The sequence below is a fragment of the Carassius carassius genome, chromosome 12 (assembly GCF_963082965.1).
Source record: "Carassius carassius chromosome 12, fCarCar2.1, whole genome shotgun sequence".
In the NCBI taxonomy this organism is placed as follows: domain Eukaryota; kingdom Metazoa; phylum Chordata; class Actinopteri; order Cypriniformes; family Cyprinidae; genus Carassius; species Carassius carassius.
The window spans coordinates 23,039,479-23,054,662 of record NC_081766.1 but is presented as its reverse complement, the minus strand read 5'-3'; the positions used below and the strand labels follow the sequence as shown (position 1 = coordinate 23,054,662).

The window sequence follows — 15,184 nt, the reverse complement described above, 5'->3', positions numbered from 1 at the left end:
TGGAAACCTGACCCAATATGTGCCAGTCATGTGATCGCGGCTGCACTTTCTGAACACTTCCAAACATGTCCCTAGACACTTCCGTTCTCCAGCCGGGCTTTTATAATGGGTTACATTCTTACCACGCATTGACTTTTAACCTACATAGGATCGGTTTGTCAAGCATAGCACAATTAAGAGCAACTTGATTTATGACAGCTAGTTTGACATTGACGCAAGCAAGCATACATTAAACTGAACCTGAGCAATGCATTTCAGCTGAAAAAGGAATCTGATGAATAGATGCAATGGTCACGTGAACTAAACAGGACAAAAGATAGGCTTGGATGGCTTTTGTTGGTCTGTAACAGGGAGTCACGAAGGCCACTGAATCCAGTGTGACCCTGCTGATCTGAGTGGTGTATGGTGTTGTCAGGTCAATTCTACTAGTCCACTTTGCCTTTCTAGAAAGCTCTAACAGAGTAACCCGCATGACTACCATGTTGTGTTTAAAAATACTTTTATTACAACACAAAATTCATTTGTGTTAAATAGTAATAGTAAATAGTAATTCATAATAGTATAAAATGTTTCACATAAATACTTCTTTAATATAAATAATTTAAAGACCACAAAAGAACAATTAACTTATGTAAAAAAAGAAAAGAGAAAAAGTTCTTACAGGATACTATGGTCAGTGGTTTGGAGTAGTAGTCCCTTTAAAATAATATATTTTTCAACATTAATACTTACTTATAGTGTACAATTAAAAAATGATAGCAAAAAAATAAAAAGAACAGGGCAGCCTCTTTGAAAAATATCACCTCTGATATTGTATTGCCTGAGAAATATTTCATCCTGTAATTAACTGAAGTGCTTTATGACACCCCACCAATAAACTATCTCACAAGACACTCAGGTGCTCACTTCCATTCACAATAAGCTTCCTGTGACGTCCTCAAAAAGTCCCACAAGCAAAGCCAAAAACTGCTGAATCATCTTGGATTGCAAAAGGGTGCTCCTCCTCCAGTTTATTCTGTAGCTTAATCCCTAGTTCCTCCAGTCTGGACTATCAGTGCTTTTTCAGCTTTCATGATTTTTACTAGATATTTTTATCCATGTTTTCCCTTCTCTTTAGCTGTCCTCATCGTTCTGGAAGGTTAATAATTGGCACCCACTGATCCATACAACGACTCTCTCTGCAGAAGCGGTTCACTTTTCCCATAGCTGGGTTCTTCCATGTGGATGCATGTGGAACCTGTGAACATCAGAAGAAGAGATGGGATTACATTCGGTTTGTGTTTGCTAAAACATGTCCTGCTGAGTAATTTCTAAAGCATTAAGTATGGTATTTTACAGTCAACCTTGTCTTTAGATGGCACACATATGATTTCAAATATTTTGTCAAACATTGTATCAGCCATCATTACCCTGATCTCTGCATTATCTGTATTGACCATTAATAAGTCTGACACCTTGATTTCCTAAACCATAATACATCATCTTTTTCCTAGACATGCCCTGGCCGGGATTTCTAAATCAAACAATTTAGAAAACCCGACCAGGACATGTCCAGTAAAAAGAGGACCTATGGTCACTCTATGTGAGTATGAAAGTCAAACTGCAGTATATGGCCATGAATTTGAATGTCCTAATGGATTTTGAGAGTTTGCAAATCTTACTGAATGCATTCTATGGAATATATCAAATCTTTTGAAAGCTTATAAGCATGATGCATACTGAAGCACCTGTTCATTTGATTCAAATGGAGCAAAATAAATGCAAATAGGAGCCTATTTGCATTTGAATAAGTACAGAGCAGGATGTGCATGTGGGTGTTATGCAATGGAAGTTACACCTGGACATGTCCTGACAAGTTACTAAAAGACATGGCTCACATGCTGATTACTGGCCTATTGGCTTTGGATTCATATTTAGATTATAATCACAGGTATAAATTAACTGTTAACACTTACAGTGACCAGAATGCAGTGCAGATCCATCTGCTCGCTGCCGTGCATGCCCGCGCCCCCGAGGATGTGCGCGAGGCGACGAGTGTTGTTGACGCGCAGGATGTTGATGTCGTTCTCGCAGCAAAAAGCCTGAATAAGAGTGAAGTGAATCTGAAGCGCCACATCTTTCACATCATCGTCGTCCGTGGCCAGGATGCACAGCACAACGTTATCAGGGTCCCTAAAAAGAAGAGTTGAAAATTTAGATCGTTTCACAGCAACTGTTGCAATGACACCGAAAACCAGTTAACACTGGAACTTACACATTGAGTGACTTCGCAGCCTCGTAGACCCCAACTGTAATACATCCCTGCGGTAATGTGGAGCGCAGGACCTCCTCCAGAGCTTTAATCACAGAATCCATCCTGTAAAAATCACAATTTAGATAAATAATCAAGTAATAAAACATTAATAGAGTCCAGAACGGATTTTGGAGGGCAACGGCTCGTGCACAGATTTAGACTACGGCGGTTGAACACTATTACAGCAATTAATGTTTTAAGTGATTGATTTATATAAGCAGATAAAATGTAAAACTTCTTTAGCAAAAACTTTATAGACATTAGACCGATAAAATTCTGCTGTTTAATGGCACGTCAGAGAGCGCAAAGGGTCTCGTGAGCCGATTTTGTGCAGCCGATACGGCTACCCGGTATGTGTTTGCTATCTATGTCTTTATTTAATTTGTTCCACAATAAAAGCAAATATAACTATACATTACAAAACAACACAAGACTTGAACATTATTTACTTATTGGTAAAATTACTATAATATTGTTAACGTTATATGGTTTATTTGCCGAATAAACGCATATTCGCATATAAACGCATATTCGCATAAATATATTTAATTTACCTTTCAACAGAGTAATCTTCATTGAGTTCCTCAAATGTCATGTTGCACGTAAAATCCAGCACGGTCTTGAATAACTTTACTTTGAAAACAAGAGTACGTTAAATCCACAAATGTTCTCGAAGGTCCTCTTTCTCTGATTGTCACCGGGTAAATCTGACGTTGAGTTACATTAGTTACATTTAATTTCCCCGAGAGCTGTAAAGAAGAGAGACATAATAATCCTTATTGGACACATGCAAATCAAGATAAGTAAAAACATTGTGATTGGCTATCACTCTGTACTGGGAAAAGTCGGCCATTCTCATTCGTCCGTCCAAAGTTGGCAGGGGCAGGACGTAGCCCGTCACTTTGGGTGACGTTGTTTTTAACCTTGTTGGCAAACTTTGCAGTGTCATGTCAGAGCAAAGGGAAGCAGTAGATTTACCCAAAAGATATTCAACCACAATAAGTATGTAACATGTAAAAGAAATAATACAATTATTCAGAAATTCATAAACACTTTACCATCACATTTCCCAAAAAAGCATTTGAAACAGTTAAAGCCGCTGCACAAGCGAAATCTTGTTAGTAGATCATCAGTATAGACATTTCTGAGGTTTTCTGTGAGTACAGTTGCAAACAGTTTTATTAATGTGTGACTCAATGACAGTACAAACCACAATTTTCTGTGCTATATAACCTTTGCTACAACTTCTGTCTGTTGTGATCTCTAACTCAACAGTGACATCCTGAGGACAAATTAACACTTTACTCCAATAATTACTTCAGTGTTTCTAATTAAGTTATAAAACAGTCTTCTGATTAGAAAAGATAAACCTAATATATATATATATATATATATATATATATATATATATATATATATATATATATATATATATATATATAAATATTGTATGTAGGCTATAGAACAATCAAGTAACACACTGAGTTACAATAAAGACCAAATCATAAAGTGAAGTTTGTCAGCAGACCACATGATTCCAGACCAGTAAAACACGATTTTCTGAAGTACATTTAATTCACGATAAATCAGCGATGTTTAAATTTTTATGAAAGAAACACAAGAATGTTAGTAATACAGTATTTCCTACGGTTTGGTCAACCAGTGGGCCTACAAACGTAAAAAGGCCAAGACCACGAAGAGACATCAGAAAATCCTTCTTATTAGGATAAAAGTATGTATTTATTATATTATTATATTTTTTTTATTTGATTTTGTATAACACTCTGAATACTGTCTCTTTTGGAGTATAAATAGATTTGAAACTATTTTGAAACATTTTATGTCCTCAACCACCACCAGTGTGCAGCATCCACCTGGATGATGTGATGGCAGCCAGTACAATGTCAAGTCAAGTCTAGTCAAGTCACTTTTATTTATATAGCGCTTTAAACAAAATACCTTGCGTCAAAGCAACTGAACAACATTCATAAGGAAAACAGTGTGTCAATAATGCAAAATGACAGTTAAAGGCAGTTCTTCATTGAATTCAGTGATGTCATCTCTGTTCAGTTAAATAGTGTCTGTGCATTTATTTGCAATCAAGTCAACGATATCGCTGTAGATGAAGTGACCCCAACTAAGCAAGCCAGAGGCGACAGCGGCAAGGAACCGAAACTCCATCGGTGACAGAATGGAGAAAAAAACCTTGGGAGAAACCAGGCTCAGTTGGGGGGCCAGTTCTCCTCTGACCAGACGAAACCAGTAGTTCAATTCCAGGCTGCAGCAAAGTCAGATTGTGCAGAAGAATCATCTGTTTCCTGTGGTCTTGTCCTGGTGCTCCTCTGAGACAAGGTCTTTACAGGGGATCTGTATCTGGGGCTCTAGTTGTCCTGGTCTCCGCTGTCTTTCAGGGATGTAGAGGTCCTTTCTAGGTGCTGATCCAGCATCTGGTCTGGATACGTACTGGATCCGGGTGACTGCAGTGACCCTCTGATCTGGACACAGACTGGATCTGGTGGCCACGGTGACCTCGGAACAAGAGAGAAACAGACAAATATTAGCGTAGATGCCATTCTTCTAATGATGTAGCAAGTACATCAGGTGTTATGGGAAGTGTTACCGGTTCCGGTTTACATAATTAATGCAGCCTAAAAATCCTTTAACGGATTTGGATATTAAAAGCATATTAGTATGTTATGTGTAAGCCAGGTTAAAGAGATGGGTCTTTAATCTAGATTTAAACTGCAAGAGTGTGTCTGCCTCCCGAACAATGTTAGGTAGGTTATTCCAGAGTTTAGGCGCCAAATAGGAAAAGGATCTGCCGGCCGCAGTTGATTTTGATATTCTAGGTATTATCAAATTGCCTGAGTTTTGAGAACGTAGCGGACATAGAGGATTATAATGTAAAAGGAGCTCATGCAAATACTGAGATTCTAAACCATTCAGGGCTTTATAAGTAATAAGCAATATTTTAAAATCTATACGATGTTTGATAGGGAGCCAGTGCAGTGTTGACAGGACCGGGCTAATATGGTCATACTTCCTGGTTCTAGTAAGAACTCTTGCTGCTGCATTTTGGACTAGCTGTAGTTTGTTTTGGACTAGCTGTGGTGCCACAATGGCGCCACTATGCTCACCATACACCAGCTACAGGTGGAGAGGAGAGAGAGAGTCATAGAACCCATCAAGTTAATGGGGATTATTAGAAGACCATGATTGACAAGGGCCAGTGGAGGGTATTTAGCCAGGACACTGGGGTTACACCCCTACTCTTTGCAAGAAGTGCCATGGGATTTTTAAATGACCAGTCAGGACCTTGGTTAACGTCTCATCCAAAGGATGGGGCTTTTTGACAGTATAGTGTCCCCATCACTATACTGGGGCGTTAGGAGACACACAGACCACCTCTTCCAACAGCAAGCTAGTTTTTCCAGGAGGTCTCCCATCCAGGTACTAATCAGATCATACTGGGTCAACTCTGGGCATGTGTGTGTGTGTTTTAATTTTTAATTTGTATTTCTTATTTTTATTGTCAGGGTATACTTTTTGTAGTAATGTCTGTAGCTAATTTCACAGAATAATGTTGTTACTTGTTTTAAATTATTAATTGTTTATAAATTACCTCTATTAACTGATTAAGTTAGCAGAACTGAATCTAGTGTTGAGTTGTGTGCTTAAGTTATTTCAATGAAACAATTACTAAGAATAACTGGTTGACGCCTGCAATTTTACAATTTAACAGCAGATGGCGTCAAAACCTAACCAAATGAATAGATAACGTTTGAGCATTGTATGAGCTCGCTGAAATGAAGAAAATCGGGACATATGAAGGTCTTAAAGTTTAAGACTTAAACGTGCATGTTTGTCATACTGAGTGAATTTTGCCTGAATGAATTTAATTCAGGTTTCCCAACATGATTAATAATCACTGATGTGACATCAGACATGACATCTCATCAATTGAATAATATTCCAAAAGAAAGACAGAAAAGAAGAAGAGAAAGGCTAATAAATTTACCAAATTATCTATTCATTTGTGTAACTATATCTATAACTAATAGTTAATATAACTAATACTAATATAACAAATAATTAATATTGTGTGCACTTTAACAGGCATGATTTTGTATCAAGATTATCTGTTTGTATTACAAATAATGGGTTTTCTTTGTAATATATATCTTAACAGATAAAACAGCTATAAACCTTATTTAGAAATTCATTATTATATTTACATGTTATTATTTACTCTAGTTACAATCACATTTAAGAAATTAAATCAAATGCATTACCAACATGATGTGTAAATATTTTACTTAGTCATTCACTATCACATAAAAAGCCTAAACCTTGAATCAAAGCATCTTACAACAAACAACTAACTGTTCTGCAAATAACTTGTTTTATTTATTCATCAATATATTTTAGGCTGAACTTTTGTTATATACAAATCCCTGTTGAAATGATAAAACAAAAGAGTACAATGATATTTGAAATGACCTGTGCTATAGTTCGATAAAAACATCTTAATACCATTTATTGTATTACAATATTTATTCAGACATATTGGATACAGATATGCTTAATTGTTTCTCCTGGGTGTTTAAATAATTTAGTGAACAGACATATATGTCAGATCAAGTTTAAATTTACTCAAGTGTTCATAATAAAGTGTTGACATCATTATGATTAGGGCGGTAGATGGAGCTCAAGTGAAGGTGGTGATAAATTGTCAAATTGTCAAATTACGGGATGTCGGACTTGCAATCGAAAGGTTGTGAGTTCGAGTCTCGGGTCGGCAGGAATTGTAGGTGGGGGAAGTGCATGTACAGTTCTCTCTCTCCACCTTCAATACCACGACTTAGGTGCCCTTGAGCAAGGCACCGAACCCCCAACTGCTCCCCGGGCGCCGCAGCATAAAATGGCTGCCCACTGCTCCGGGTGTGTGTTCACAGTGTGTGTGTGTGTTCACTGCTCTGTGTGTGTGCACTTCGGATGGGTTAAAATGCAGGGCACGAATTCTGAGTATGGGTCACCATACTTGGCTGAATGTCACGTCACTTTCAAATAGAGTGAATGTACAGAAGGTGACAGACAATACTGATACCCCACTGATAGAAACAGCAAGAAACAACAAGCCAACTGCTGAGTATGATACAGTGAGGTTGATAAACGTGTCCACTGAACAATGCCATCTAAGATATGTCTTTGTAATGGACTGATTGCTCAACTAATTCACCAGCTCACCCTGCGCCATGCTCTTTAATAATATAGAGACAGTCATGTTTCCTCTAAGATTAGTATAGACACTGGTTGACACACTGCTCTGCTCAAGGTATTTGGCCAGCATAATTCATTCATAATGCCACAATACACCCCATCTATCATTTTATTTCCTTTCCCTTGCCAGTTGTGTCCCTCTCCAATTCATGTCTTGGCTCCTGGCTCTTTAAAGGAGGGGGGGGGGGTGCTGCTGGGCCGAAAGTGCATGTGCGTGTATGTGTGTGTGTGTGTGTGTGTGTGTGTGGGCATGTGCACTTGTTTTTTGGTAGCAGTGGTAGAGTTGTTGGACAAGGTTGGGAGGTCAGCACTGTTTTGCTTGCTGATGTATTAGCTGCATATGCAAGTGATAAATTACCAACCGAAGGGAGTCAATTATCCATCCCTTAAAGAAACAGGGGTTTGGTGCTCCAGTGGCCTTAGGGTCCTTTTTTCCAATTGAGAGGACGATGCCTGGCAGTGTAGAAAAAAGGGGAACTCATGGAGAAGAGGAGGAATGGGATGAAGATTACACTGGGAAATGATGTGTGTCATTATCTCCACTTTGCATGTTTTTAAACGTTCATCACGGAATGACTTCTGAAAATGGGAGAATTGTGATTGGCACGTGTTAGATCTGCAATAATCACTTGAGATTTAGCATCCGTTTGCCTCTTCCTCCTTAAACTGGTTATAATAGTTTACAAGTTTTTTTTTTAGCACTTTAAATAAAGTTGCTCATTTACGCTTAAGGAAGGTTAAGGAAAACAGCTTGACACCATGGTATAATGAGCATACTCGCACCCTAAAGAGAGCAGCCCGAAAAATGGAGCGCAGCTGGAGGAAAACCAAACTAGAGGTATTTCGTATTGCTTGGCGGGAAAGTAACCTATCCTACAGAAAAGCATTAAAAACTGCTAGATCCGATTACTTTTCTTATCTTTTAGAAGAAAACAAACATAACCCCAGGTATTTATTCAATACAGTGGCTAAATTAACGAAAAATAAAGCCTCAACAAGTGTTGACATTTCCCAACACCACAGCAGTAATGACTTTATGGACTACTTTACTTCTAAAATTGATACTATCAGAGATAAAATTGCAACCATTCAGCCGTCAGCTACAGTATCACATCAGACAGTGCACTATAGACCCCTTGAGGAACAGTTCCACTCATTCTCTACTATAGGAGAGGAAGAATTGTATAAACTTGTTAAATCATCTAAACCAACAACATGTATGTTAGACCCTATACCATCTAAGCTCCTAAAAGAGGTGCTTCCAGAAGTCATAGATCCTCTTCTGACTATTATTAATTCCTCATTGTCATTAGGATATGTCCCCAAATCCTTCAAACTGGCTATCATTAAGCCTCTCAACAAAAAACCACAACTTGACCCCAAAGAACTAGTTAATTATAGACCAATCTCGAATCTCCCTTTTCTGTCCAAGATACTAGAAAAGGTGGTATCCTCACAATTATATTCCTTCTTAGAGAAAAATGGTATATGTGAGGATTTCCAGTCAGGATTTAGACTGTATCATAGTACTGAGACTGCTCTCCTTAGAGTTACAAATGATCTGCTCTTATCATCTGATCGTGGGTGTATCTCTCTATTAGTTTTATTGGATCTTAATGCGGCGTTTGACACAATTGACCACAACATTCTTTTGCATAGACTTGAACACTTTGTTGGCATCAGTGGAAGTGCATTAGCATGGTTTAAATCGTACTTATATGACCGCCATCAGTTTGTAGCAGTGAATGAAGATGTATCATATCGATCAAAAGTGCAGTATGTATGGAGTACCTCAAGGCTCAGTACTAGGACCGCTACTCTTCACGCTTTATATGTTACCCTTGGGAGATATCATCAGGAAACATGGTGTTAGCTTTCACTGTTATGCTGATGATACTCAGCTCTATATTTCTTCACGACCCGGTGAAACACACCAATTTGAAAAACTAATGGAATGCATTGTTGATATAAAAAACTGGATGACGAGTAATTTCTTACTGCTAAATTCGGAAAAAAAACAGAGGTGTTAATTATTGGACCTAAAAAACTCTGCTTGTAATAACCTAGAACACTGTCTAAGACTTGATGGTTGCTCTGTCATTTCTTCGTCATCAGTTAGGAACCTAGGTGTGCTATTTGATCGCAATCTTTCCTTAGAAAGCCACGTTTCTAGAATTTGTAAAACTGCATTTTTCCATCTCAAAAATATATGTAAATTACGGCCTATGCTCTCAATGTCAAATGCAGAAATGTTAATCCATGCATTTATGACCTCAAGGTTAGATTATTATAATGCTTTATTGGGTGGTTGTTCTGCACGCTTAGTAAACAAACTACATCTAGTCCAAAATGCAGCAGCAAGAGTTCTTACTAGAACCAGGAAGTATGACCATATTAGCCCGGTCCTGTCAACACTGCACTGGCTCCCTATCAAACATCGTATAGATTTTAAAATATTGCTTATTACTTATAAAGCCCTGAATGGTTTAGCACCTCAGTATTTGAATGAGCTCCTTTTACATTATAATCCTCTACGTTCTCAAAACTCAGGCAGTTTGATAATACCTAGAATATCACCTGGCTTACACATAACATACTGATATGCTTTTAATTTCCAAATCCGTTAAAGGATATTTAGGCTGCATTAATTAGGTAAACCGGAACCGGAAACACTTCCCATAACACCCTATGTACTTGCTACATCATTAGAAGAATGGCATCTACGCTAATATTTGTCTGTTTCTCTCTTATTCCGAGGTCACCGTAGCCACCAGATCCAGTCTGTATCCAGATCAGAGGGTCACTGCAGTCACCCGGATCCAGTACGTATCCAGACCAGATGGTGGATCAGCACCTAGAAAGGACCTATATTGCCCTGAAAGACAGTGGAGACCAGGACAACTAGAGCCCCAGATACAGATCCCCTGTAAAGACCTTGTCTCAGACGACCACCAGGACAAGACCACAGGAAACAGATGATTCTTCTGCACAATCTGACTTTGCTGCAGCCTGGAATTGAACTACTGGTTTCGTCTGGTCAGAGGAGAACTGGCCCCCCAACTGAGCCTGGTTTCTCTCAAGGTTTTTTTCTCCATTCTGTCACCGATGGAGTTTCGGTTCCTTGCAGCTGTCGCCTCTGGCTTGCTTAGTTGGGGTCACTTCATCTACAGCGATATCGTTGACTTGATTGCAAATAAATGCACAGACACTATTTAACTGAACAGAGATGACATCACTGAATTCAATGATGAACTGCCTTTAACTATCATTTTGCATTATTGACACACTGTTTTCCTAATGAATGTTGTTCAGTTGCTTTGACGCAATGTATTTTGTTTAAAGCGCTATATAAATAAAGGTGACTTGACTTGACAAGATATCCTGATTGACTTAATAGGTGCAGTCGTAAAACTAGGGACATCAGAACATGTGGGCTCAAGTCCCACTTTGCTTTGTCATTTTCCATCAGGAAATGATTTCTAAGAACTTTTTTTCTCCCTTTTCTTTTCTGAAAAAAAAGGAGGGTGGTGGATGTCCCCTTACTGTGTGATACTACTTTGAGCGCCTGCCAGAGCAAGTGGCCCCAGTGCTTACTGATATGGGTCACACTTAGGGAAATGAGGTCATTAGATGGAATTACAGAGGGTTATGATAGCTCTGTAATGGGTTTTAATGCTAGAATTTAACATACAGTGCCATTAGGGACAGACAGCAAAAACAGGCAGACAAGTCATTTAATAAAGAGAAGGAGAGAGACCTCAATCTGTGGAGCATGCTTGAGAACAGGGACTGTGTGTGTTGAGGAGGGAGTCTAAAAATAAAATAGGCTTTTGCACCAAGCTCTGAATCAGAAAACTCTGGGAAATAGGAGTTTCTGGAAAAGGCAACTGGCCTATTTCATTCATCCGTCTCCTTCAGTGTTCCAAAACGTAAACACAAAATCTCTTAAATTCACCAAACTGAGAATAATTTGCAAGTGTGTTTTTAATTTTTATCCTTTTTGTAGGATCATGTGGGCATGTATGTTTAAACATTTTAATATGCTTATGACTTGTGTCCAAGTGTTGTTAGGGTGTTAGAGCAGTGATTAAGTTCTATTGATTGTTCAGTGGATATCCCCTCCTGCTACAAAGAATTCCATGATGTTTTCTGCCCTCACAAAGCCTCACAACTACCTCCTCACCACCCCTGGGGTTGTGCGATCTGATTCTGGGTGAGCCAGTGCCTCGCAGTAAGATATATCCCCTCTCCTTACCGGAACAGAAGGCCACTGAGGAGTATGTGGAGGAAGCCCTCAAACAGGGATACATCATCCCATGCACATCCCCTGCCCCTTCAAGCTTTTTCTTCGTGGCGAAGAAGGAGGGAGGCTTTCGACCCTGTATTGATTACTGTGCACTAAATCAAATCACTGTTAAATTCTGTTACCCCGTTCCCCTCGTCCATATCGTGGGTATAACCTCATCCATATCCGAGAAGGAGATGAATGGAAGATGGCATTTGTGACCCCTACTGGCCACTATGTGTATCGGGTGATGCTGTATGGCCTAGTCAATGCCCCTTCGGTCTTCCAGAACTTTATGCATGCAGTGCTCCGGGATTACCTCCACCGCTTTGTCATAGTGTACATTGACGGCATCGTCATCTACTCACAGAGCCTGGCCAAACATCGCCAGTATGTCCGAGCAGTCCTAACTTGATTGAGACAATTCCAACTCTTCCTCAAGGCCGAGAAATGTACCTTCCACCAGTCTTCAGTGCACTTCCCAGGGTACATCATTGGCAATATCGGGATCAACATGGACGAGGGGAAGATCGTTCACCCAGACCCGGAGCTCCCTTTCATGGTCGAGGTGGATGTCTCAACAACTGGAATTGGGGGCACTCCTATCTCAATGGCAGGGCCACCCCCCCACAAGTCCATCCAAGTGCCGCCTTCTCCCGGTAGCTCAGCCCAGCAGAGAAAAAAACATGACATTTGGAAACCGAGAGCTGCTTGTGATCAAACTGGTATTGGAAGAATGGCAACACTGGCTAGGAGGGAGCGGCTCATCCATTTACTGTTCTTACTGATCACAAAAACCTGCAATACCTCAGAGAAGCAAAACACCTAAACCTATTCCCTGTGGGCCGGTATGGTTTTTTGGCTCCGAGGGACGTTGTTGTTATGGCACTGGGTTGAAATATATATATATATATATATATATATATATATATATATATATATATATATATATATATTATATTATTATTATTTTACCACCGTCCCACTCTTTTATTTATTATTTTACCACCGTCCCACTATTTTTTATTTAATATTTTCTCGGAGAGTGCAGCCTGCAAGATAATGATGACGTGATTATCTGTTGACTCCCTGGCCCCGCCCCCAACACGTCACCTTGCAAGTTGCTCAAAATATTAAAAAAAGTGAGATAAAAATGGATAAAAGAAAGCGCAAATGCGGCGCTGAAATGTCCAGAATAAATAAGAAGAAAGCTTTGGAAACTGACGCGGACAAATGTTCTAAGCTGAGCACATTCTTCTTCAAAAAAAAAAACAAACGGAGACGACGAGGCCGGTAAGTAAGCTAACGTTAAGGTAGTTAGGAGCAGTTCAAGATGCTAGCGACATTGCAAAACAACGTTGTTTGCAAACCACTGCTCATGTATCAAACCTTTTCTTGTAGCTCTTCAGCAGCAGCCACCTCTAGTCCAGTTTGCTGCTAACAGTGAAGAGCAAGGACCAGTAACGTTACCAAGCTCCAGTCATGAGCCCAACACACCAGAATGGGCAGGTAAGATTGTCATTCAGAAGAACTAATAGTAATGAAGAGCCCTGCTCAATGAAAAATGCCCTAAGATAATTAATGAAACCTGATGATTCAGAAATACATTAATGAAACTGAGATGATACTGTTATTAGAAAGTGCAATACATTTTATTTTAATCTTTATTTTTTATTTTGTTTTATATATTTGTTTTTATTAGATTTTTTTTTCTTTATTTCAATGTTTGGATATTTATGAATACTAAATCTTGAAGAAAAGAGATTCTTACACTATCCTGTCATTTACTGTTCTAATAAATCTTCACTGTGAAGCAAAACTTAGGCTATTGTTTTTGCACTGAATTGGAAATGATGATGTTTTTAAAAATACAATGAATTACAAGGCTGTAGGGAATTATATTCTGAGGTTTTAATTACATTATTTTAATATAGTCAGTTGTGAACTAAAGTGGGCCGGTCTAAGGAATGAAACTCCAGGGCTGAAAAGGAGTCCCAATCCGGCCCTGCCTAAACCCCTGCCAAGCTAGATGGGCATTGTTCTTCACAAGGTTTCACTTCACCATCTCCTATAGACCCGGTCCCGCAATGTCAAAGCTGACGCCCTATCCCGAATCTTTGCATCCGAGGAAAATGTGGATGAGCCAGAAACCATCATACCCACTCAACTCATTTCCAGTCAGATCCATTGGACCTCCCCGGCTGCTCCGCCGGGCTGCCCCCTGGGACACAGTGCACTCCTCTCATTCATAATACCAATACATCCTTAGGCACTGGCCACGCTGGGGCTGAGCCAACTCTCTCACTGCTTAAAGACCGCTTCTGGTGGCCCAACATGGCAAGAGACACCAGGAGGTACATCCAAGGTTGCCCCGAATGTGCCATTTCAAAGAGTCCCCGTCATCTTCCAGCTGGTAAGGTACATCATTTACCCATTCCTAACTGTCCCTTATCACACCTAGGAGTGGACTTTATAACGGATCTACCTTCCTCTGATGGTAACACATGTATCCTTGTAATAGTTGATAGATTCTCTAAATTCTGCCACCTCATTCCCCTAAAAGGTCTACCCACCACCCTACAAACAGCGGAGCTGCTATTTAATTGGGTCTTTCATCAATTTGGCTTCCCTGAGGACATTATGTTGGACCGTGGACCCCAATTCATATCCCGGGTATGAAAGTCCTTTTTCAAGCTCCTAGGTGTGACCATAAGCCTCTCCTCCGGGTACCAACCACAATCCAATGGTCAAACAGAACAGAAAATACAAGAAGTAGGTCGCTTCCTCAGGACCTTCTGCCATGGCCTCCTGGAACCACTTCCTGGGCTGGGCCGGGTACGCCCAGAACTCCCTCCGCCAGCCATCCACGGGCCTTCCACCATTCCAGTGCGTACTCGGGTACTCGGGTACCAGTCCTTGATCCCACAATCCTAGAAGAATTCCATACATCAAACCCTGGATTGTCCTGCTCCTCGGGCCAGAGGGAGACCACCATGTCGTTGGGGTGCTCAGCCCTCAGGAGCGGGCCCTGGAGGAGGGGGTACTGTCACAAATCAGTCAGGCTCTTCACCAAACCAATCACAGCGCACCCCCTCACCTGAGTACTGATCACTGATCACTGACACCTGTTCTCAAGTCACTCACCAATTCACCACCACATTTAAGCACACACCTCAGTGTGCACTTTGTCCGATCTTGTGAATACACAACGGAATATCCTCTTTCATAGTTACCTGCATTGACTCCTTTAACTTACCCCTTGGCTTACCTCTTCTCCAGCGAGATTCTCCTCTCCTTCGTGTTACTCCAGGGTTTCTTCAGTGAGC

At 40.1% G+C, this 15,184-nt stretch overlaps 1 protein-coding gene across 1 annotated transcript; it reads right to left on the bottom strand.

The window, feature by feature from the left end:
- Positions 1-728: 728 nt before the first annotated feature.
- Positions 729-3,013, bottom strand: LOC132154251 (growth arrest and DNA damage-inducible protein GADD45 alpha-like). Its single transcript, XM_059562822.1, has 4 exons — positions 2,848-3,013; positions 2,255-2,356; positions 1,956-2,172; positions 729-1,237 (listed from the first exon to the last, which is right to left on the bottom strand). The coding sequence occupies exons 1-4, from the start codon at positions 2,886-2,888 to the stop codon at positions 1,124-1,126; spliced, it is 474 nt and encodes a 157-aa protein (XP_059418805.1). The 5' UTR covers positions 2,889-3,013; the 3' UTR covers positions 729-1,123.
- Between the last annotated feature and the right edge of the window lie 12,171 nt (positions 3,014-15,184).

What these genes read in the sequence shown, in the direction of transcription:
- LOC132154251 (XM_059562822.1), bottom strand. Translation starts at nt 2,888, where the DNA reads ATGACATTTGAGGAACTCAATGAAGATTACTCTGTTGAAAG. An exon ending in GAAGATTACTCTGTTGAAAG is followed by an intron (nt 2,357 to 2,847) that starts GTAAATTAAATA and finishes TGATTTTTACAG; the next exon opens with GATGGATTCTGTGATTAAAG. An exon ending in GCTGCGAAGTCACTCAATGT is followed by an intron (nt 2,173 to 2,254) that starts GTAAGTTCCAGT and finishes TCTTCTTTTTAG; the next exon opens with GGACCCTGATAACGTTGTGC.